At 41.0% G+C, this 24,928-nt stretch overlaps 1 protein-coding gene across 11 annotated transcripts in view; it reads right to left on the bottom strand.

The window, feature by feature from the left end:
• Positions 1-1,787: 1,787 nt before the first annotated feature.
• The window catches only part of NF1 (neurofibromin 1), a 246,875-nt gene continuing 223,734 nt past the window's right edge, over positions 1,788-24,928 (bottom strand). For 5 of the 11 annotated variants that reach the window (XM_027034452.2, XM_027034451.2, XM_027034455.2 and 2 more), the window contains 9 exons: positions 23,608-23,765; positions 21,002-21,124; positions 20,481-20,611; positions 20,193-20,293; positions 18,723-18,865; positions 18,296-18,342; positions 16,870-17,086; positions 15,422-15,520; positions 1,788-5,471 (listed from right to left, as the gene is read on the bottom strand). In XM_027034452.2, the coding sequence (XP_026890253.1) occupies positions 5,329-5,471; positions 15,422-15,520; positions 16,870-17,086; positions 18,296-18,342; positions 18,723-18,865; positions 20,193-20,293; positions 20,481-20,611; positions 21,002-21,124; positions 23,608-23,765 (1,162 nt within the window). In that variant the 3' untranslated portion in view covers positions 1,788-5,328. Of the gene's footprint in view, positions 5,472-11,193; positions 11,248-15,421; positions 15,521-16,869; positions 17,087-18,295; positions 18,343-18,722; positions 18,866-20,192; positions 20,294-20,480; positions 20,612-21,001; positions 21,125-23,607; positions 23,766-24,928 lie in introns of all 11 variants that reach the window. The other 6 variants (XM_027034456.2, XM_027034458.2, XM_027034460.2 and 3 more) reach the window with 4 other exon arrangements.

The following is a 24,928-nucleotide window of genomic DNA, read 5'->3' as shown; positions in this document are numbered from 1 at the left end:
TGCTCTGGGGCTAAGGCATGTTTGTTAAAAATCTTTGTAAATGTTTATTTGAGAAAGAGATAGAGACAGAGAGGGAGAGAGAGGAGAGATAGCATGAACGGGGGAGGGTCAGAGAGAGAGGGAGACACAGAATCCGAAGCAGGCTCCAGGCCCTGAGCTGTCAGCACAGAGCCCGACGCGAGGCTCGATCCCACAAACTGTGGTGAGATCATGACCTGGGCTGAAGTCAGACACTTAACCGACTGGGCCACCCAGGCGCCCCTATAACCCTACTTTCAACTGCTCACTAGACATATCTCCACCCGGACACACTTCTTGGTCATTTCTCAAGTCCCCGAGGGTGTCCCAGAAAGCAAAAGTCTGTACAGGCCAAGAAAGGGCACGGGGCCCCACAAAAGATAAACAATATGGTCCGTGTCAAGGAGCTTATTGTCCAGGGATAGAGAGGTGTGGTCCAAAGGGTTATTACCCCAGAGGCATCCCTAGTTTGGGCTACCACGCTTTAGGCCACAGGGAAAAGACAGCGGAGTTATGCCAGGGCACTCAGGACAGTCACCTCAGAGGCTTTAAACTCTTTGTCTGTCCCTCCTAGAACCCCATCCCTGGAGTCTGCCTGTGCCTCAGAGGGCCCAAGAAATATTAGCAAGTTCTTCAGGTGAGGTACACCTGCTCTGTGTCCCCACAAACAGACCAGCCCTTGCCCCACACGTGCGGGAATCTGTTTCATGGTGCTTTAGTCCTTTATTTAACGCCAGGCACTGCCATCCTCCTAAGGATCAGCTCTGTCCTGCCTACAGGGTTTAGGCTGGATTCTTTCTCCACCCGGGAGTAGCCCACCTAATGGGGTAAATAGTAAAGCTGGCATCAGCTGAGCCAGGGAAAGTGTTTTCCAGTGTTTACCCACGTAGTGTCACAGAAGAGTCCACGGAGGGAACGCTGAAAAGGTGGAGAGAGGTGTACGGTCCCAACACAGGCCCTCTGACTGCTCCATCTCAGGGGGGTCTTGGCATTTCCAACGGCTCATTTTAAAACAAGTCAAGACGGCTCATCCCAGAGAACAGTCACCCCTCAGCTTGAGCTGTCCTGAAAAAGCACTGGATGGGGATCAGGCCACACAACCCCCAAACACGGCACAGAGAGTCTGAGAAAATGGTGGAGGCATTCACTCTGACCTTGCCCCTGCCCTTTCCCCGTGAAAACAGGGCATAATCCCCTCCTGTGAGAGCCATTCTCCCTAGGCCCAGAAAAAAGGAGCATCCTTATCTCCAAAGACAAGACCATGGAAACAAACAGGCCTTGCTAAGTGTCCCCCACCCTCCCCTTGACTACACTTACCTCATACTCTTTGACTATCATGTTCCTCCGTGACCGCCCTCTTCTTCATCGAGCAGAACAAGCATAAACACCCCCAGGTCTAATTGCTTCGGGTCTTCATTTTCTTATAAAGGCTCCTGTGTCATGTAAAACTTGCATCCGTAAACCTGGGCTGTGTGCTTTTCTTCTGTTAAGCTGCCCTTGTCAGTTTAATTCTCAGACCCAGCCAGGGACCCTAAAAGGCTCGAGGAAAACTCTTCCTCCCCTACACGGTTCGCCAAAATTATTTTACTTTTCCTTTAGAGAGGTTCTGGAAATAGAAAGGTCTGTCCCGTGCTGTGGGAGGGAGGAGAACCCAAGGCATCCTTAAAAGAAAAGAACCGGCCTTGATGTTTCAAAAGATCAGGGAGAAGTGGGGGGAAGTGAGAAAACAGAGCTGAGGCATGTGAAGCAATTAAACAACTCCCCACATCTTAGAGCAGATTGAATTTACATTTTACTTAAAAAAAGGGGGGTGGGTGGGTGGTGTGGAGTACATACACAGGGAGGAAAACGGGGTGGGAACAACAATGGTCTGAAATGGATTTCTACAATTTTCCCCTACAATGATCCATTCTGACTGCCGGGCAGTATTTCTCCTGCTGGCGGACAATATTCACAAGGCTGTAGACAAGGGAACTGCCAAAGTTTAGGCCCAGGTGGAAAGGAGAGGAAGTTATCATATACAATGTAAGTTTACAATACACAGCATTTTCTTTAAATGATGTAACGCAGTCGCGGGAAGAAGTTAACAATACTAACACGAGAATAATCAAATTTTTGTTATCCATGTACAGCAACTAACTGCTTTACAAAAAAAGCAAAATAATACAATATATCATCACATGTATTTACAGTGTAGTAAATATACTTTTCTGTCAAATTTTACACAAACTATTTACAGGTGAATATACTGCTTTAAAAAAAATTGTGTGGCTGACACGAAGAGTGGATTTTTTTTTAGAAGTCCATTGCATAACATTGAATAAGACATGCCTCATGATGCCTGGAGGGCTGTAGCAAACGGAAAGCCAAAACAAAACGGAAAAAGCCTAAAACCCGCTAAGCAGGGAGGGAGTCCTGTGGGAGCAGCAGCTGACTGCTCCTGGGGGTCCAGGCGCCCCCTCCTGCTCCCTCCCCCCCCCATCAGGATTGCACGGGGCTGGCATTCTGTAACGGGCAGGGGAGGGGTGAGTGGATGAAGGGCAGAGCCTCGCCGCTTTCCCCCGGAGCCGGGGAACCGGGGAATGGCGTCGCGATGTTGGTGAATAAGGGCGCACCCCTGGGATGGGGCCCGTGATAAAACGGGTGGGTTCTGCACAGCGACGTGCTGGGTCACGTTTGCCTCTTTAGCAAGTCAGGGGAAACATCCACAAACCCCAATTATGATGTTCTTTGTAGAACTCACATCGGATTACGCAAAATGGGCAACTTGCTCTGAACCTCAGATTTCTTGTGTAGATAGATGGTGGTAGGATGCCTGAGAGAGTGTTTCATTTCTCAGGGGACGAGTACTGGTGAGGCTTAGGCTCATGTTCATTTTAGTTACTTGGAAAGTTAGGTTCTCCTCAAAAGTCAGAAGTTCTCTAAACAAGGTAAATGTTAAACCTTAGGGCATTCTCAAATTTCCAGGATGTACTGATCAAAAAAGTATTTTTGCAGTTCAAAGAAGGCTCAATTTTGATTTGTGCAACGCTGATCATTTCGTGAGGTACTTCAAGTGAATTCATTCCATTCATTACACTAGAGGGAAATAATGAATAAATTTAAGAAATATCATACCTGGAAAAGTTTGTTATGGAAACATCACTATTTTTTAACAGAAAACCTTTGGCAGTTTCTCTATTTTAATTGGGAGAAGCAGAACAGTGTAACAACACCCACCAACACGCACCGAACCAACCAAGAGGAAAAACATGGAACCACAACGATTAAAGGCTCACATCTGCCTTTTATTCCAGGATCCAAGGAGTCGCGATACCTTCCCAGGAGCACGGGGTCGTGGGAGAACCACGACCTTAACAGCAGCGTGGCATCGGGTTGTTAAGGATCTACCTCTAAACTCAGCTCTAGTCTTAGCATCTTTATAGACTTAGTTGCTCTGTTACTATAAACACTACTCTAACGCAGCCTCTACAATAAAAACACAAATTTAGTTAATTGCACCTGTCTTCAATATTTTCCAACAATTCTATGTCAAAATAACCACTAACTTTAGTATTAACTAAAGTGTTTTCTCCTTTTATTTTGGCAGATGGTTCTTACTTTTCCGAGACTGTAAACAAATTAAAAAAATTAAATTCTTGTTATTTCTCAATATCAAAAGCAATTTTATTTACATGAACATATTACATTGTTACTGTGTGGATAAATGTGAAATGTGTTATATTATTAAAATCAGAACACTTCAATGTACCATTATTTCTTGATTTAGCTGTGGAATTTAATTTACTGAAATCCGCTCATGGAATAGCACTACAGGAGGCTCCCCTCCCCTACGTTTCTTTCCCCTCCCAAAGCCATCACATCGGAACATATAAAGGGAACCTGGGAACAGGGGGATATTATCTTTTTGTAATAAATACGGTTCAGTTCTAAATTGGAACATCCGGATACTACGACTGTGTTCACTGAAGTCAAATCATTTTGCATACTGCAGGTACCACCCAAAACTTGGGTCTGCATTACCAGGGAAATTCCAACACCAGGATAACCCATACGGTTCAGTATAGCAGCAACTGTTAAGGTCCCCTATTGTCACACTAATGCAGGCCGGCCCGTCCTTTCACAGTGGTTAAATGCAGTTCTATCATATAGAACCCAAATGGTTTGCTAAAAGGATTCCTGATTTTTTCGGAGGGGAGGGGGTGAGATCACGAGACACTTAAAATACATGTCGTCAAAGAAACTTTTGATAATATACACCATACTCTGTATTTCTGGGAAAGTCATCCGATGAGATTAAAAGCATCAGCTACTCTAGAAGTCACGTACCATTCCATTTTGCTATGGAGCTAATGCAAACATTTACGAAAATGACCTCCAAGGAACAATTTCCAACACTTTGCTCACGGATTACCCTGCTCAGAATTATTTAGGAAAGAAGAGAAGGAGGGGGAAAACAGATCATGACTATACTTAGTATAGTTTTGGCTTACAAAAACAGAAACAACAACTTTCAGCATACCTGAAGGTTAAAAGATAATCAACTGGAGACAAAAATAAACTAGTTTGGATGACTGAGTTTGGATAAGGCCTCAGAACCCGTCGCTTTAATTGGGTAACGTTAAGATATGCGTGGTTATGCTTCCTTTCCTGTGATTATTGCTAATACTCGAGTGTTAGTATTTCTTAAGAACTCATTACAAAACTCTAAATCCCTTCACCCCCCCAAAGTACCTTGCCTGTGGCTTTATGGTGTGAAGTCACTGAGGCTTGACCTCTACGGTTCCTTCGGTTTTGTAAGGTAAAAAAAAGTCCACAGCTAAAAGTCAGATTAAACATACCGGGGTTATAGTACTACTTGTCCCATGAACTCCTATCTCGAAAGGTGTGTGAGTGAGACTAACACTTTACTTTGTAGGACGAAGGAGGGGAAAACATAGAAGGCAGAGCTCTGTGCAAATGGCTTTCATAGCTGGCCAGTGGTAGCAGTAATCAAGAGTTCATCCTTTCTCACAAGTGGGACGTTCTCAGTTCAAGCGTCCTGACCTCCCACTTTCTTTGCAGTTGTTCCAAACACCTGCTCACACCAGACACACCAAAAGTAGGAGAACGACAACAACAATAAAAGTTAAAGAAAAAGCAGCATTAGATTTAGGCAATGCTTCCAAGAGTTGATCATCTGGCAACATGGCAGACTTGGACGGGCTCCTCGTGGAACATGAAGTGCAGCGTCACAGCACGGTGGTGAGGGGTCACTGGTGAAGAGCCCGTGTAAGTTAAGTCTGTTTGAAAAAGGAAAGGAAGAAAGCTTCACACGATCTTCTTAATGCTATTACGTTTGAAACTGCCAGCGCTTCTTTGCTTCTGCACCTGGCTTGCGGATCCATGGCGAGTGCGTCCACTGTTACAGTGGCCAGAGGTGGGGGAGAGTTCAACGTTCTCCTTGTCGATCCCTGGAGAGAAGAGAAGCAGCCAGTTACTCTCCCTCCTCTGGTGCTGGGCTCCGGGGCTGAATCTCATGACGTGTAAAGGAGGTTGCAACCTGGCAAATTGCTTTCGCGTATTTCATTGTAACAGCTGCTAGGATGTTTACTCACAAAGACCTTGCCACACACAAAACTTCACATTTTGTTAAGCAAAATTTGCTATCACGGCAGAAAAACAGCATAAGGAAGAAAAGAAAAAGAACAAACTGACAAGTTGCAAGGAAAAGCTAGAGAGGCAGGCGGGCTTGAGCTGAACGAAAGGCTAGCAGCCACCAGGGAAGACGAGAGCTCCTACCACCAAATCATACCAGAAGCTTCCAGCAGAGGTCAGCTTCTAGCCACATGGCCTTACCGGTGTTTAAACACAGAATATACTCTCCAGTTGCAGAAGATACTGAAATTTGTCATTTCAAAGAAAGGAAGATTTTTTTTTTTTTTTTTAAATCACAGTGCCTGTCTCAAAGGAACTCAAATATTTACTGAGAATATATGACAAAGGTTATACTGTAGAATCTTTTTAAAAAATACTTATTTTGAGAGAGAGAGTGTATGTATGAGCAGGGGGTGGGGGAGGGGGAGAGAGAGAGGAAGAGAGAGAGAGACTCCCAAGCAGGCTCCGTGCTATCAGCGCAGAGCCCGACGTGGGGCTCCAACTCACAAACTGTGAGATCATGATCTGAGTGGAAATCAAGAGTTGGACACTTAACCAATTGAGCTACCCAGGTGCCCCTGTAGAATCTTTGCTTTAACCTTTTCAACTCTGGCATATCACTTCATGTTCTGCACCTAAAATAGATGTCATTCGTTTCTTTCACGGAGGAGATTTAACCTCCATAAACTGGGCCCTACAATGAATTTTATCAACAGTCCAAGCAGTGACTTCATAAAAGTAACCGGAAGCAAAACACAACATAGTTAATCAGATTAGTAAAGATTACAAATTAGGTAACAGAATAGTGGTGACCTGGGAAGTAGTGACTGGAAGGGGGAATGTAGGTAGTTTCTTGGGGGTGTTGGCAATGTTCTGTTTCTTGATCCGGATGTTGGATTTTTAAGTGTTCACTTCTTAAAAGTTCACTAGGTTGTAAATTTGATCTGTGTATTTTTCTGTGACGCTTCAGCAAAATTTACCAAAATAATTACTGATTATACCCACCTATGGTATCACTTGGTGGGACAGCAGAAAGCTGGAGGGCGTGTTGGCAATTTGTATCAAAGTGCAAAGTACTGGTCGATATTTACGGATACAGAAAGATGACCATGATTTAGTAAAAGTAGAAAAAAAAACAAAAAAAGCTGGGAAAACACCTGCCAGAATACGTTATTTCTGGGTAGCGTTAATTCAGGTAATTTTTACCTAATTCTTATCATACAGCATTTGATTTTTAAAATAAAAATGAAATCTGAGGAGGAAAAAATACCCGCTTTTGGACAAAGGACCATTTCAAGCCAAGAAGGCTTTGTTACAGAAGATGGACATAGATCCAGACATCTACTTATTGGCTCATGAAAAGGAAGTGAATTTGTGATGACTTTCTAGGAGCCACATATCATTTAGATTTGGCCCTGAATTCCATTCAGAGTGTAAGGCCAGATGTGCACAGGCTCAACAGGGGTTTGCTGTCTCGAACTTGCCACAGGAAGGCGGACACATGCTAGTGTTTCTTTATGAGAGCGTGCACCGGGCTGCAAGTCTGAGTGCAGAGTCACACAGCGCCCCCCACCCCTCCCTGGGAGCCGAGCACAGGGAACCAGCATCTGGAATCTGTCCCGTTCTAACCATGTGTGCAGAAAGATGAATGGAAGAAAGTGCACCACGGTGTTCACAGGACGCTTCTCTGGGTGACACAATTCTGGATGAGCTTTGTCCTCGTCTGCGTGTTTATTTGCATCTTCCTCAGGCGATTTTTACAAAAATAATAACAAAATGCAAAGAAGGCTGCTCATCATCTCTAGCATGCCCTGAGCTCTGCAGTGTGTGTTTGTGCGGGCTCTTTTCATTGCCACGCCTGTCTCCGTTAGATACGTCCAACCCGTTTTTTTCTCCTCTCCATTTCCTTCCTGATGCCTTCTGCAGTCTCCTGCCAGAACTTTCTCTCTCTCTCTCTCTTTCTCTCTCTCTCTCTCTCTCTCTCTCTCCTTGCTTCTAAAGAGCATTTGTATCTCTTACAGTCTCCCTGCACCACCAGTTGTGTCTACATCTTATTTCCTCTATGACCAAAAAAGCAAAGATTATTTATTATTCATTTTCCTTTTCCTTTAGGATTTAGTTGCTATCTTCTTCAGTAAATATGGGCTGAAGGGAATGCTACCAGTTTTAAATGTGATCGCTGTAATTCAGAGCCAAAAAGCGTGCAACCCCTGATCTCGAGGGTGTGGTGTCATATATGGAGTGGAAAAGACAAAAATAATTTTTTTTTTAGCTTTCTCCATCCGAAATTGTCATGAATTCAGTGCATATGACCTTCCATTTCCTTAAATCTGCATGGGGCCTACAAGTTCAAGTCCACAGTTCCTTACCTGGGGTCCTATCCTTCATAGAAAGTTAAGATTCAGGCAAAACGAGGATTTAAGAAGAGAAGAGTCTGAAAACAACTGGGAGACAGCCATCAGGAGGAGCTCAGCGTGGGCAACCACGAGGAGGGCCCGTGGCTCTCTGGCAGTAATCCGCCAGCCTGGGGCTTGCTCTCGTGTGCACACCTTTGAGACAGCCTTGCCACTGCTGGGCTGGGCTCACTCCAGGGAGAAGGCACTCGCTCATTACACTGCGAGGGGGCAATGCTTCTGCGGAGGCACAAGGGCCTGCTCACTGATATTCCCAGAATGAAAATCACAGAAGCTGTAGTCACAGACTAAGTCACTAGGGTGAAGGTTTCTCCAAAGAAATACTAAGGATCTTCTATTTTCTGTCAAGCAAGTAACTTTCAGACCTCTAAATAAAAATTTAAAAGGCTTATTTCTTTCCTGTTAAATGTTAAGGATAGAAAGCAAGCTATAAAGTTTTAGACCTTTACTATGTAAAGAAAAGAAACGGGAGGGAGATGTATCAAAATGTTAAGCATTTATAAAATGTATAAAACATAGTAAAACGTTAGAGTGGTGGGATTAAGGGTGATTTTTTTCTTCTATTTTTCTGAATTTCCTCATTTTTTCCCCCCGAATGAGCACCTGTTCCTTTTGGTTAAAAATGTTAAAGTATCACTGACTTTGTCCCATCACCCACAGCCAAAAGCCTCCAGGCTATGTTAGAGATTGATGTCCCACTTCTGCCCTCATATTAATTTTCATCTCAATTCTTGTTATTGTATGTGTGTTTTCTTCCTACTCGGTGACCCGACTCTACAAGCCACACACAGGTAAATGTGGCATAACTGTTTCCTAACTCCACAGCAAAACTGTTTTACTTTAAAGGAGAAGCTGATATAAACATCTTGGAGGGTCATATGTAAGAAAAAAATCAATTAAAAATGCATTACATTTATACCAGGGTGCAGCATCTTGGAGAAGCCAAGTTAGAACGAAACAGAGAGATCGTGGTGCCCAGTTCTGGCATTTTGGTTTCCGGTTTGCACATTTGAGACTTTTGGCAGCATTCTTTCTTTTTGCTCTCTACAATGACATCTCGAAACCTCTCTAGACACTGGTGAAGGATCTGGTCTTGGCATCCCAGAGGAAGAACTCTCAGATGGCCAGCCAGACTGCTCAAATGGAGACAGGATCTACCCTGGACCAGTACAGGTGATGCTTTAAATTAGGAAGCAGACCCTGGTGTTGCCCCTCTGAGGCTTTGCAGTCTGGTCTCTTCTTAGGCCCCTAAGCAACGGCTTACCCTTCTGACTCTCAGTGGGCACAAGAGCAAAGCTGCCTGAGGTGATAGAAACCCAGAGGCCACCACCTGAATGAAACAAAGGTAAAAACTTGCGTGGTCCTGATTTCCTAGTTTCAGTCCCCCACCCCCCGCCCCGCACCCCCATATGGGCTGTGGTCAAACACGCAGCCAGTTACAGACATGCAGGACAGAAGAAGCTGGAAATTCTCTAGAGCAGTGTATTAATAAGCACTGTGCTTCAATGAATTGTGGTGGTTCCAGATAAAGATGAAATCCTAAACAAAAGGTGTTATTGGCCAGACTTTAGGAAATCAAGAAGGAAAAATGATTACATGACATAATAGTTATTGAAGTTATAAATCTATCTCCTCTGCTCGAACATGAGTTCCTTGAAGGCAGGTATCATGGTTTATATATTTTGACAGCTAGGGATAGGTCTAACCTAACATATAATAAAACACTCCATTTTTAAAATTCACCTATTTTTTTTTTTAAAGACCAAAATGTTTTCCCCAAACTGGAACCTATACTTTCATGAAATAATAAAAGGACTGAACCCCTTTTAGTTCTTGAGAAGCCAAAGAAAAATGGGTTAATTTGTGAGAGGTCACACAACAAAAAGACTAAGAAGTCAAGTCTCACACCAGCTGCACAGGAGCTCTGGTAGGTTACCTGACCCCGCGTTGCTTAGTTGATTACATACGTAATACGGCAAACCTGTCAGAAAAGTCTTAAGACATATATGAGAAGGCAAACACATCAGAGGGCTCATTTATTACAGACAAGGAAGCAAACATGTCAGAAGACTCAGGTTTGAGTCTTGGTTGGATCAGAACCTAACTTTAGGTTTTAGTTCTTAATCTGTCAAGGGTAACAGTAGAATTGCCTATTTCCAAGGGCTGTTAGAAGAATCAGACAAGATAATCCATGTGAAGACTTCTTGCACACAGATAAGATAACCACTACAGAAATCAAGACGCTCTTGACACCTGAAATAAAAAAGACCACGTGACGTACGGAAAGGAGTATTAGAACAAATGCAGAGGACTTGAATTTTACACTAGAACGTGCATACTAGGATGTGTACTTAGGACAATGGGATTAAGCACAAAACACAAACCTTAGAAGAAGAGGTAACAATAGCTTGTTCTTACGGTATAGTAAATACTTTCGTGGAGACATGTTAAGTCCGTGTTTGGAAATATTTGTACTTTAAGCTAGATATACAAACTTGTAACTCTAAGAATTAACCAAAATTTTTATGGACTTTTCCTCAATTGCCATTACTTCTTTTTGTATTAGGTCTAACCTTTTTGTGTAATAGTTATAGGAGAGTAAAAGAAGAGGAGACAGCTTTTATAAATTAAACATGAGTGCATCACATTTTTTTCTTCTTAGCCCTTAGAACTAAGTACAGGCCGCATTCCTTTTTTTAAATATGGGGCTAGAGTACACGGGCAGCTTTAATTTGTAAGGAAATATTGGGATTGGGTTTATATTGGTATTGGGGGAAAACAAGTACTTCTAAGCTAGAAACTCTTCCTCAAACGACTTACCCTGCTCTCCCTATTAACTGTCCCTGCGGTGACCCTGCCTGCGTCGGCCCAGGGCTGGGACCGCATGTTCAGTGCTGGGGGCGGCGGAGGGGAGGGCGGGTATAAGCAGCTCCTCACGGAGACAGACTGCACGGCCCCGCAGGCCCAATAAGCACCAGACCTTACAGCGGTGGTGTTACAAGTGCCTCAGGTGCTAAGCCAAACTGTGCTTACAGGGATGGGTGAGTGAAGTCTCATGCCACGTGCCCAGGACGAGCGTGGGGTAAGCGGTATTTCGTGCAAAGCTGACGGAAGGATAGAGTACCTTGATGAGGAAACAGCTGCATGAAAACTGCCGATTTAGAGCAAGGCAGAGAAGCTTCACAGACACGGAATGGAAGGAAAAACAAAAGTGAGTGATGGCCACAGGATTTTTTAAAAGGGTGAAATACGAGTAGGTATGGGATGATTATTATGTTCCCTGGTTTTCAGAAGAAATCAGTTTTGAATTATTGAACTCTGACCATTAATCGCCTAAATATTACACTCTGTAAACAAATGTTAGAACTTCTAATTTTACGGGTAGACATGTTTTTACCACCTCCGTTAGAATAATAATTTTAGTTTAAATCAAGAATTAAACTAAAAAATTAAATGAAAAATTAGAAATTACAGCAAGCAACTGCTCAGCTTAAATTATTTTTCTCCCTGAAATACAGGATAATAATAACACAGAAAAAGAAGGGAAAAATAATCAAGAGAATGCCAAATAAAGGTCTGGGGATACCACATGCAGTTCCCTAAAACATTAAAATTGTTTCAGAGATTTTAAGTAATCCCTAGAGAGAGGCCTTTAGGTTTCTTCTAAGAGGGAGACATTTTAAACCTGGTAAACACATCAGGAACGGTAGGGGCTCAGAGCTAAGTCTAAGCGTAGAGAAATGGTTTTGACACACTGTTACCGTGCATATAACCGTCAGGGCTACTGGCTAAAGAATGCTTGTAATTCCCAGTTGCTCCATCCAGAAGGTCTGCATTTCAGAAGGAAAGTGAGTAACTTACAGGTTTGGAAACAGTCCCAAAATAAAGTGGAAGGGGTGATTTAAAAACAAAACAAAAGAAAACAAAACAAAAAACCCACTCAACTGAACAGGCTTTTGTTCTAAAAAATTCATGCTCCAATACTAAGAGTAAAATAAGCTAATCAAAGGGGGGGAAAGATCCTTTTTCTAGCAAAAACCATTTAAAATAGATCCCATGCTTGTTTGGGTTAAAAAATCAATTAACACCTCACATTATCTGAGGTCACAAATACGTTATAAAAGTTTTGTCACGACTGTTATGTGATTCTTCCAAACAAATGTCCCTTTGATCCATCAGAAAACAGTATAAAGTACAACATGGCAAGTCCCACAAAAGAGGTCAAATCAAAATAGTTATCTGTGTGCACTTTACCCCTCTTATTCTGAAATCCATTTGAGGGCAGGTATTAAGTCCTACTAGCTTCCCCGCTTCCTTAGGTCTAAAAGAGTTCCTTGCATGGATCTCTGTAGGACAAATTCTGGAGTTTTGGTTATTTTCCACAGAATACTGTAGTATTAATTTTGCACTTAAAGCAAAGAACCTGTGTACATGTAGAATTTGTTAGAAGGAAGTAAAAAATTTAGCTCAAAATCCAATACTGAGTGAGATCCATAGGCAAAAACCGTGATGTCGCTGGTGACCAGGGCCTCTCTCATCTTTACGTGTCCCAGAGTGCCTTAGGGTACCCTTCCAAAACGGATGTTCAAATGTTTACTGAATTAAATTACAGTGTGAAAAATACTAGGAGACCTTGGCAGAGTATCAATTAAATCTTAATACACTGGAAGTGGATCTGCTTAATTTCTTTTTAATGAGTACTAATTCCATCTGGATTTTATTTCTGATACACTTGCTCTTTAATGTGCACAGAAGATGCCAGGAGACTGCGCTTGAAATGGTTATAAAGCACTCAGAACTACGGCTTTAAAAAGGCTTCTTTGCTCAGCATCTACAGGAGCCACTCATGGCTTGGCCTTAAGCAAGACAGAGGGTACTCCTCCCTCCTACCCCTGCCCCGCCCCCTGCCTGCCCCAACATTTTTAAGTGGCTAGACCTGATTTTCTAGCTCTAATCCTGGTTCTTCCGTTCAAGTCCAACTCTACCACCCTGGACCTAATAGTGGATTAAAAAATCAATTTGGAATATTCTTATATATGAGAGAGTAAATTCCATGGATTCTCTTCAGGGTTCTCTTAGTGGCATTTGGGAAAATCTGAAGAGGCAAAGTTTTATGTCCATTTGGCTAAAAGGTCCACAGTTAATACAATTTTACATGCACTGAACTCCACTGATGGCTCCACCGATGCCAAATTCAATTTCAACTAGGGAGGGAGTCAGAAAACAGCCTTTACACATTTTAAAATATAGATTTACTAAATAATCCTCCTTGTGCTAAGGGGATAGACAAGTGAGCTTATGATAATTTGTCAAGAAGAATGCATTTTCAGAGGCAATTGCTTTGTGTAAGTAAATGACCACCCCTTCCTCAAAAGCTGGTGGTTGATGAATTACCGCCCAAAGTTTTTTTTATTTAAGTGAGGTTTAATGTCTCGGAGTGGGAGGGAGTTTACGAATCTCTTACCTAGCTGATTTGACAGCAGAGAAGGCTGGTTGATGACCAAAAAGAAAATACAGCCCAGTGGCTGACCCTGCTAAGGAACAAAGATGTAGACAGCAGTGCCTTGATCAACAAGGAAAGTTTGCAGTGAAGAGCTGGGCTCTATGCAGATCAGCAACCGTGGCTTTTTGACATAGGGCAACAGCTCAGGAGATTGGGTGCAGATTAATGTTGGGTATTTTGATGGCAAGCCACATTTGTGCTCCATTTCAGGGGGTGACATCGAGTTTCTTTAAATACTTACACTTGGGACTTGGCTAATGGGAGTGGAGATAGGGAAATATTTTGCTTTTTATACAGCCAAACAGCAAAGTTGAAATGCTAGGCTGAGTTAGGAATCTGGGTAAGATTCATCACCTCTTTCAGCCCTTTGATATCAGCAAATTCCACTCCATAAAGAACAGAGGGGACAGGAATCTAAGATTACATGTAGCTAGAGATACAAAGCAGTATACCTAATTACAAATGAAGCATTAACTCTTACAGAGGTAATTCCATAAGAGCAAAAGACAAAAGTGCAGCAATTATATACATAGATAAACCAGGATCCCTTCATAGAGATGAGCCCACAATTGAAAGATAAAAATGGGTTTGTTTCATTGGAGAGTGACATCACTACTGAAAGGATAACCACCTTCTCCAAAAACATGCGGTAAATTAATCTGATAAACCAAGGACACACGATTTGCAATTGAGAGCTAGGAATTGCTGACCACCACGATTTTACGTAATTAATTCTATTGCTTTTAAAGCTTCAGTTTCCTTTGAGCATAGTGGCAGGTTTCCAGAGTGTGGCAGTCCATTCAAGCAGCCGTCTGAAGAACTAGTGGGAGTGACACTCCTGGTTGAAAACCGTAACCAAAAAATTGCTTCTCAGCCTTTTGGCTAAGAGTACGTATAAAACTAACAAAAACCATACATACTATTTTCTGATTTTTATAAACAGTTCTAAATAAAAGGTTGCAGGGTAGGGCTATTTTGTTTTTTTTTTTTTAAACCAATACAGGATATGAGCAATTAATCAACTAGCAGGGGAACCTGTACTGTTACCTTTATTCTCAATCTGATTACTTTACTGTCTCCATTAGTGGGCAAAGATGGGCAGAAATCTCCCCAACAATTAGTCCGGGTGTAAAAAACAAAAAAGAGTTAATATAAAAACAAATAATCATTTTGACAGGTTTAACACCACTTTAGTAGCCCAAGAGCCAAAAGTTTGATGGAAATAGACCAAACTTTAAAAAAACAAGAGGACAGTACAGGCAGAGTCTACACATTTCTGACTGTCATTAACATTACAAACAACAAGGAACCCAGAAAACAGCCCTATAGAAGAAAAGGAGCGGTGGACTTAGGGTGAGGCAGGTGGAAGTAATGAGACAGCAATAAATAGACACATAAACGAAAGAAAAAGGGAGATGAAGGGAAGGAAGAAAGGTGATGGATACATCACAGATATGGAAGACAATGTATGCGGTAGAGCACTAGCCTTGGTTCTGGCTATCACTGCGTGATAAAGCAATTACCTTCACTCTTCTAAACCTTAATTACCCCATCACCCTCAACCCTGGCGGGCTTAGAACTAAATTATCTCTGTAGTTCTCCTTAGCTCCAAAATGCTAAGATTTGGAGGGGATGGTGATGGTGAGGGAAAGAATTCAGTGGCTGGAATATCTAGAAGAAAGTGTATTTTAAGTTTTTCCCTGGCTTTAATGGCTGGAACACTGATAATGGGTCAAGATCACAGGCATACCCTAGGGCAGTGCCTCTCACACTCCAGTGTATGTAAGGATCACCCAGGGTGTTTATTAAAGCAGACTGCTGGTGGGGCTCCACTCTTGGACTTTCTTACGTAGGAGGTCTGCAGTGGGACTGTAGCACCTGCATCCTAGCGAGCTCCCAAATGACGCTGATGCTGGTCTAGGAATCACACTTGGAGAAACACTGTCCTCTGGAATAAGGGACAGAGGGCAAAGGAACATGGTTATATGCGGAAGGGAAGTTGGCCAGATTTCTTTTATTTCTTGGAGGAAAAAAGAAATGCAGTAAGGTGACTGATAAATAAATGCTGGACCAAATGGTTTGTTTCCTCTGCTAACCAAAGCTTTGTTGCTGACCAGAGCTTAATAGATGGATACAGGTTATTTAATGAGACGGTTTATCTTGCGAATTGGCTATTATACTTGCTGAGTTCTTCAGGCCTTCGAAATTATGCATGTTTAAATATTCAGGCAAAACTAGGATTATAAACTTGGGGGTTCTACTTATGTGTCTTGAACATCACAAAATAGGAGTAATACATTACTTGGCTTTTAAAAAGAAAATCCATGCTAACACCTAAAAAAGAACAGTGTATAGTACCTTTTCCTTATAGAATGAGCTGCTTCCTAAGTAGAATTTTCAGATAATGGAACTTTAAACGCAAAACCTTTTTTAAAAATTTTTTACCATTTCAGAAGGGTATCATTCTGAATAGCAAACATGACTACACAGAAGCTTTCCCTCACTACCCACTGTCATCATCATATACAGTGGCATCAGTTCTGCCCTGAGTAACACCTTTGATGTGGACCAGAGGTGTATGAAAACATTCACTGGGACACTGGATGAGCCCAGGAGTCGGTAAAGTTTGCCATCCCTGCCATCTTGTGTGCCTCAGCCCTGCTCAAGCCATTAGCTGTTCTTTCTCAGTGTACCCACTTCTTGGCTGCGTGTTTGCATTGGCATATTTTTCCCATGTGGACCTAAGAGTGACTCCATGGTAAGGGAACACACTTATGAGCTTGAAGATGTTATTTTCTTGAGATGGCTTTTTTTCTGGTTGTTAATTTATAGATTTTCAGGTTGGTCTCTGGATGGTTGAGTTGTTGCTGGCAACAGGGAGAGGGGGTACTACCGTACTTGGTGTATTTTTTGGATATGGTATGCTGTACCAGAGACATAGAAGCCCTTAGGGCAAGGCTAATATATCTAGGAAGGGAATTCTAATTCTCTTCACTTATAGGGTAAGGTAACAGAGGTTGCTCTTCCTGGCGAAATTCTAAAAAATTATCAACCTTAGAACACTATGTGAACACTAAACATTTCACTATCTTATGAATAACTGTTTGAAAGTAGAAAGCTTTATAGAATAACAAAATTCAAGTCAACTCTAAGGTAAAGAAGAAATGTAAGATGAACCTCATGATCAAAAGGAGCAAAATGTACTATAAATATACTATAACCTGATAACAAGGGAAGTCCTGATGTTGGTATATTAATAGTATTGCTCAAATTTATATAAAGATTACATTTACTAACCTGGGGAATGCTGGGAAGTTGCGAGTGAGGTCATGGAATTAGAAAGGTTAAGGTTAGCAGTGATACTAAGCTGGCTCTGCACTGCAGGAGGATAAGGAGAAGTGGGTGTCAGGAGGGACTCCTCACTGGTTTCTTCATCAATTCCAGGCAAATACGTGTCAATCAAGGCATCAAGAAACTTAACAATAAGCTCAGCATAGTCTGGGATTTGGGTTTGCTGTAATGGAAAATATAGGAAATTATTTTAGCTCCATTCTTTTTTTCTGTAAATCCCCTCTGAAGCCACAAAAGATTAACTCAATTTTTGTCTTGGGCTTAATGTACTGTTTTTCTTCTTTTGTATTCTGCAGCGCTAAAAGGGGGCGGGGAGAGGTTGGTGTAGTATTTCTAGACTACCATGGGACTTAATGTGGGGAATTTTATTTGGCTTACACCTACAGCTTCCGAATGAACCTGTAATTACTGAAAGCCATGCAGAAGCAAAAACGGCATTGATCCTGAGACAATAAAACCATCAGGAATGATGTCTAGTCAGTTTTCCAAAACAGAGAAAACGAACAGAGTATCATCATTCCAGCTGCCATTTACATATTCGACTAACTGAACACTGGGAAGGGCAGAGAATTGCGTGCAACTACACACATTCCTGCACGATATACTTACTTCTAGGAACTCAGACCCATTTTAAAAATCACAACGTTGGCATATCAAAAGATATTCAGTAATAACTGAACAAAATAAAAATGAAATACTGAATTCATAAAACTAGGACACTGCACTAGGAACTGTAGGGGGAAGAAACAGAAGTCCTGCCTTCAAGGAATCTCAATCTAGAGGAACCAGTAATAGAATCATCAAAAACACATTTATGTAGCACTATATCAACTAACGCCAATCAAAGAAAAAAATGAGTAGAAACAAATAAGGATATATTCAGGGAAGAATGAATCTAATCCAACAGGTTGGAAGGAAAAATGTTTTCAGGAGGTAATTTTTTTTTTCATTATGTAATTTTTTTAAGAACGGAGATTGAGTTGAAATATAACATTATATTACTTTTGGGTCACGAGGTAGATTTTAGCCACAGGTAATGCTCCTTTCTGATTACAAGATACTTAAGTGTATGCATTACGATCATCAAACACATGAGTGACCGAGAGCAGAAAACTTTGCAGAAGTTCATCACACCCTTCTGAAAAGTCAAGCCTAAGTGGAACTGAGTTGTTTTTTGGTAAAAACTAATATATAAACCTATTAAAGGTGCTGCCTCTTGGAAAGAGTCTATGGTGGAAAACATTTTAGAAAAATAATGTGTTTATTGTGAATCATCATTCTGGTTTTCAGAGTATTGTATGTTCTCAGAGCAGGTACACTAATATGAATAAAAACTTTCATTTTGTCAGTAGAGAAAAAAATATTTTCTTACCTTGGAAAAGGGTCCTGCAAACCGCCACAAGCCATTAAAACCGAAACCTGCAACAAATCAAATGTTACTCTTACAACAAGCATGATACTCTCTTAATCTTAACAGAAATTAAATAAGTTGTATAGTTGATGACATTTAAAACCTACACACATTTGAAACCTTTATTTTTTTTTTTTTAACAATGAATGTCAGGGTAGATTAAAACTCACTTAAACTCAGTATAAAACCGTATTGCAATTTTAAAAAGTTGTAAACCACAACTTTGTATTGTATTGAACAACTGAACACGCGATGAAAAGAGTCGGAAAACGGCATATGGAGAGAGAAGTATGAACAAGCCGATCCCTTATAAAGAATTCTTTAGTCATGCGTTCTGTAACAGCGCTCATTTTAGCAAGTTCATCAACCATCCTCCTGAGACATTTACTTTGCAGGTACGATGTCTGGTACTGTGGTGGAGATTCCTCATGGTACACCACACTCTGCACAATTCCATGAATTGGATTTAACAAATTTGGATCTTGGCACAATGACAACAGGGTGTTGATCTTAGAGTCCAACAAATTGTGTCTAAGAAAAAAACAAAAACAAAACACAGGAACATTTTAAAGGAAACTTACATGGTAATATACACTGGAAAAGATCATATATTCCCCAGAACAACGTTGATAAAGATGAAGGGAGAGGGGTGTTTTTTTACTTTCTGGTGCTTTTCCAATTTTCTACAATAAACGTATGAATTTATTTTCGTGGTTTGTCCTTTTTAGTCGTCAAGAAAAATATGGTAAAAACAACCAACTAGTACCGTCATGCAACCGTGTTTAATTATATATGGTGACTGTTTGCTCAAGACAAGGTTGGCTTCTGTCATTTGACATGTTTTAGGACCATTTCTTTCTGCTGACTGTTGATATGTACCCGGGGAGTTAAAACTAAATTTAATATCAGTCACTTTAGGAAAGCAAAATTAATTTGGAGGGGTGGAACATATGATCTATTCAAAATTAAGAGGAAATTAACTATGTCTAACCCGGCCACACTCCATTAATAGAAATAACCAAGAGCCAACTATATAAAATTCTGACATTTTAAACTGAGATTAAACAAAAGTAAGGATACAATGATACTACATAGAAGGTCTAGATCAGGAATAGAATATCCCATGTTTCTTTGGGTTATTTAGATTTGAATACTTTTTTTTTTTTTAATTTTTTTTTTTAACGTTTATTGATTCTTGAGACAGAGAGAGACAGAGCATGAACAGGGGTGGCTCACAGAGAGAGAGGGAGACACAGAATATGAAACAGGCTCCAGGCTCTGAGCTGTCAGCACAGAGCCCGATGCGGGGCTCGAACCCACGAACTGCGAGATCATGACCTGAGCCAAAGTCGGATGCTTTGGAGCCACCCAGGCACCCCTGGGTGCCTGGCACTGAGCCACCCAGGCACCCCTAGATTTAAATACTTTGAGGCTAATATGATCTTTGCTCTTCAGAGAGAATAAAAGTCATCTCCTACATAGGAGGTTAATTTTGTTTTCACTCAGCTGTGGATAAACACACAAGCTCTACCAAAAAAGAAACCAAAACAGGTACATACAGCATCTAACAGTTTGCTGCTAAGTGAGGGAATGAACAATGCTCATCAGGATGAAGCCTTCAGAAAATCAACAAGATAAAAAAAAAAAAAAAAAAAAAATGTTTTCCCTAATAGGCCAAAACTAGTCTTGGCCCCCCACTAAACCACTGTCTCTAAGCTGAAATCTCTATCACACTGTCTCGTATCCCCCCCCACTCCACAACCGGTGAACATTATTGGATGATACTTTGCCTGAGCTTTTATAAAACACATGACTTCAAGATAGATACAAAAGTCAAACACAAACAAGAGATACTTACACGACTGGAAAAACCTTGGGGAAAACAACACTGGCTTCCGCTAAGTATTCATAAAGAATTCGCTGATCAAACTCATCCGTGGTATATTTTACCAGCGTAGCCTGCCAAAGTGCAAAAAAGTCAACAAAATACATTTTATTCTGTGGCTGAACTGTTATCTGTTCTGGTGAGAGGCAGAAGACCGTCTTCCTTTTCATGTTTTTAATATTTAAGGGCCTCCCAAGAATAGACTGCAATAAAAACTTGAGGGCAAAAAACCCACCCCCCACGAAAGGTCAAAAATTTTACCAGAACGGTAAGAAGAAGCGCTTGGATCTTTGGATCAGTAAGTACTTCTTCATCCAAGAGAACATTTGATTCAGACACCGAAACTTTACGCAAATGCGGGTGTTGTTGTGATGAGGAAATCCGCTGAGTTTCTGCAGTGAGATACGGATTAACACAATCAGCTGTATTAACCGAACATTCACACCAGATACCACTTCACCTAACATTTTACTGTTACTTCTCTAATTCAATAGCTTTTTAGCAGGTACTTAAAACAGCAACATCAATATCTTACAGAATTAATATTCACCTACACAGAAGTTCTGGCCAGCTGTTTACAATGCTGTATATCATATATATGATTACTTTTTATACAGGTTTCAGGAATACTTTCATTTTAAGGACTGTATAGCTTATCTTCTGAACAAGAGCAAACGCGTCTATATTTCATCCTAAAGATTCTAAGAAATGGCTGGAAAGCAAATATGGCTCTCCCATCTTATTTTCAATGATCTAGATCAATTATTAACTCTGTTTCTCACCCATTTCATAATCAGTTTCTGCTACTCTCCTCATTTTGGGGGGTGTTGTGATCCCTGATTCCATTTCTTGCCTTTTAGGAGCCTTTGTGTCTGATATCAAGTGATCAAAACTTTTCCTTGTTCCTATAAACAAAAGTTACAGAATATGGCAGTTCATTAACCACAGTGTCTGTGAATAGGATTTATACTAAAAAGAAAATGTTTGGACATCAAGTGTTTAAGTTTTCATTTAAGGACCCAAAGAAAGCTCAAACACATCCCTGGGGGCAGAGTCTCGCTCCTTTAGTCTCCATCTTGTCAAGGAATTTTGGCCCCACGGCTTTCCATCTCAGGACCGGATGTACCTCATTGGTCCAAATTAAACTGAGATTACATTCACCACACTGGAGGTAACCAACTCTGCCAACAAGTACAATGTTTGGTGATGAGTATAGGGGTATGCACTGTTCAGCTGCAAAGATCAACTATGTCTGAACAGCCTTTTCTCAATTTAAGAAATTCTGCTCGTGGCAAGAATTAGTCATTAGCATGAAATTTTTCCACATGTGGGCAAGATCAAAGTTTGATTTTAACGCTTCAGTTTTGAAAACAACATTTGCATGCCTGAAAGTACTAAATAATAGACATACTGGGACATGCTTCAAAAATGGCAAGTAGCACCGTCTCCACTTGGCTTTGAGTCTAAGTCACGTATCGCACTACATGAAATACCTTTCTCTTATTTCAAGTAATGAAGGTGAGGGGCGCCTGGGTGGCTCAGTCGGTTAAGCGCCCGACTTTGGCTCAGGTCACGATCTCGTGGTCTGTGGGTTCGAGCCCCACATCGGGCTCTGTGCCGACAGCTCAGAGCCTGGGGCCTGCTTCGGATTCTGTGTCTCCCTCTCTCTCTACCCCTCCCCTGCTTGCACTCTGTCTCTCTCTCTCTCTCTCTCAAACCTAAATAAACATTTAAAAAAATTTTTTAAGTGGTGACAGTGGACTATTTAGACTTGCACTAAGTCTCGTCCGTTCTACTTCAGACATCACCACACACCTGACCCCTCTTCTCCATTCTCTCATTGCTCCTGCCTTAGTGTAGGTCCACACTGTCTCTTGTTTGGATGCTCTATCAATCCCTTATGTGGTCCCTTTGCCAAACATCTCTGACTATTTCTCCACATCACAGCCAGAAAAACTTGCCTAAAAACAAAATTTGGTTAACAACCCTTCCCTGCTTAAAGATCCCTGCTGGGTACAAAAGGCTAAATCTCTTAACGCGGCATATAAAGTCTCCCGCACGTCACTCCCCTCTCTTGAACACTCGCCTTCCTCACCCTGTATCTGTCAGGCAAGTGCACAGTAAATCTTCAAGCCCCAAAAGTTCAAAAAGTTCAAAGTTACTTCCTCTCTGCAGTGTTTCCTAATTTCCTCAGATCCTCAGTTTCTCCTCAGCAAGACATGTTACTTAGCGGCACACTTGGGGATGCTTTCGTAATCAGTGGATTATAAGCCTAGCTACCAAGCTATGAGCTCTTCAAGGCAGAGACCATAACTTTTTCATCTAGCACATGGGCTAACTGAATTCAATAGTACGTTTTCTCTAAAGTTAGTTTTGCACTTACAACTTCCTTAGCATGAAAATCCAGAATTACAAAACACGAAGTAACTAGGAAACTCCCAGAAGACTCTTTTGTGACAAAGTATAAACAGAAAGAAACTCAAACAAAAGGTAACAACCCTATGTGACTAGCGACAGTGATTAACCTTCACGGTTTCTATTTCTTTCATGGCTCACTAGCAGATTATTTATTTCACACTTCATGGTTTGTTCACTGTTTTCCTTATGAACAGAAACATTTTCCCAATACCTAAAGATACTTAAAAATATGCTTGTATGGATAACTGAGACCCACTGAGCCATTCATGGTCACTGAAATATGGATCCCAAGGTATTCTAGAAACAATTCCAACTTCAGACAAAGTTCCTCTGTGGTGGCATGAGGTCAGTGAGCTCTCTCATTATTTACTTTCAGTTTTTGTAAAGGGAGAGGGTTTCACAGAATTTTAGGTATACCTCTCTCATCGACAAATGCTGATGTAACTGAGCAATCTTCATTTTCAAAAAGAACCATACAGTAATAAAAAATACAGTAATCAAAAAAATCTTACTTTGTTGTCTTTTTAAAGAAAAGGTGGCAAATAGCATTATTACAGCTTCATAGCATATTGATGTATTCTGCTCTCAGGCGATACTTTTGGGGAAATGTATTGTTAAAGGTCCTGCATCTGAGTGCGGCCAGACTCCTCCTTTCTCGGGCTAATGTTTCCCCAACTCCCATTTCCCTGCTGCCCGGCCAAGGCAGAACAAAATGAGGATAAGCACAGTATTTCATCTAGGAATCAGAAAAAAGTGGTTCAAGATCCTGTTCTCATTTGTCTGTTTAACTGATATGGCTTAACTGACTTATCTATCAAACTCTCTTGTAATTGGCATCAAAAACTTTGCTATATCAAAATGGGAAATTTTGATAATTTTGAACACCTTTGAATAATCTTCCACGAGTGAAAGTATCTGGCCGTTAAAAAAAAAAAGTTTAACAAGCTCTATGTAATTTAGATAAACTAACCCAGCAACTTCTTCGTGTTGGCCTGAGAAGGCTGCCCCATGTCCAAGCTCATGGACTTCCTGGCCCGGGGACTGGTCTGGCCCACGGCTGGATAGGTGGCTGCAAGGTACCCCTCAGAACCTTTGGGAGATGACCACGGTTGGTTCTCCTTTAGCGTCCTGAGAGATTTAAACAATTGAGAAGAATTAGGTAACATGGTGACAAAGACAACCACTGTTTGCCCCTCTCAATTGGCTGTCCTATTTCCCAATGACAGAAATCACTTAATTTTAAAACTGCACTTTAAAAGGCTTTAGGGTACAAGCTCTTAGTGTATGTCCAAGAAATATTCTCTTTCTTCCTTTGTTTCTTGAATCTATTTGGGAAATTTTCTTAAAAATTAGCACTTTTCTCCTACTTTCGTGCCACGACGTCTTATACACAGTAGGGACTCACTGACGCTTGGCAGAACTGTACCACGTTGATTTTTTAATCAGGGGAAATCAAGTCTAAACAGGCAATTGTATTCTTGGTTTAAACCAAGAAAAGCAACCATACTTTGACAAAGGAACACAAGCAAACTCATTTTTTCCTTTTCAGGACCAAAAGGGCATATGTCAGAGAAATATAATCCGAGAAATGATTGAAGAATAAGACTATCGAAAACCAAGTGTGCCTGGAAAACTTCTGCATACACTGCTAAAATCTCAGTGGGAAACTGTGGAAGACTTTTTAATCGAAAAGTGGGATGGTGATGAATGATAGAAGCTCTACAGCTACACAATTACGTTCCTACATTCAACATGGTACCTAAAACTTAAAGATGTCTTTTAATTGAAAATCTAGAAAGTCTCCAAAGTTTCATGTAATTTCTCCATGTTATAGTGAAAAATATACTACCCCAAACCACATACAACAGTGGGCATGTGATTATTCTACCAACTAAATCCACACCATAGAAAAATTTTAAGTAAGTTTAGCGTGATGGGGATTAAGACAACAAATGTGTCGGCATGTGTATCTTTGCACAAATCTGTATAGCTTAGTTTTCTACCATTAAGAATGTGATGTGGCTTATATTTCATGTTGGTTTTTTCCTAGGCCCTTTCTTACAACTCGGTAATTTCAAAATCATCTCTTCTCATTACTCAACTGGTTGGTGCTTAACAGAGGCAAACTAATGTTAACATGAGCACAGTTAGATTAGAAGAAGAGAAACTTTCCTACTACTAATCCACATTAAACATGGTATGTGTGTAACAGGAGTTTTGATTTATATACTCTTCCTAGATATCTTTAGATTCCCCTATATATTACCTTCCTGATTATTCTTGCTGCCTGC

This window comes from Acinonyx jubatus, chromosome E1, assembly GCF_027475565.1.
Source record: "Acinonyx jubatus isolate Ajub_Pintada_27869175 chromosome E1, VMU_Ajub_asm_v1.0, whole genome shotgun sequence".
Taxonomy (NCBI): domain Eukaryota; kingdom Metazoa; phylum Chordata; class Mammalia; order Carnivora; family Felidae; genus Acinonyx; species Acinonyx jubatus.
Note: the sequence above shows the minus strand (reverse complement) of the source record. Positions and strands in the feature narration are given on the sequence as shown.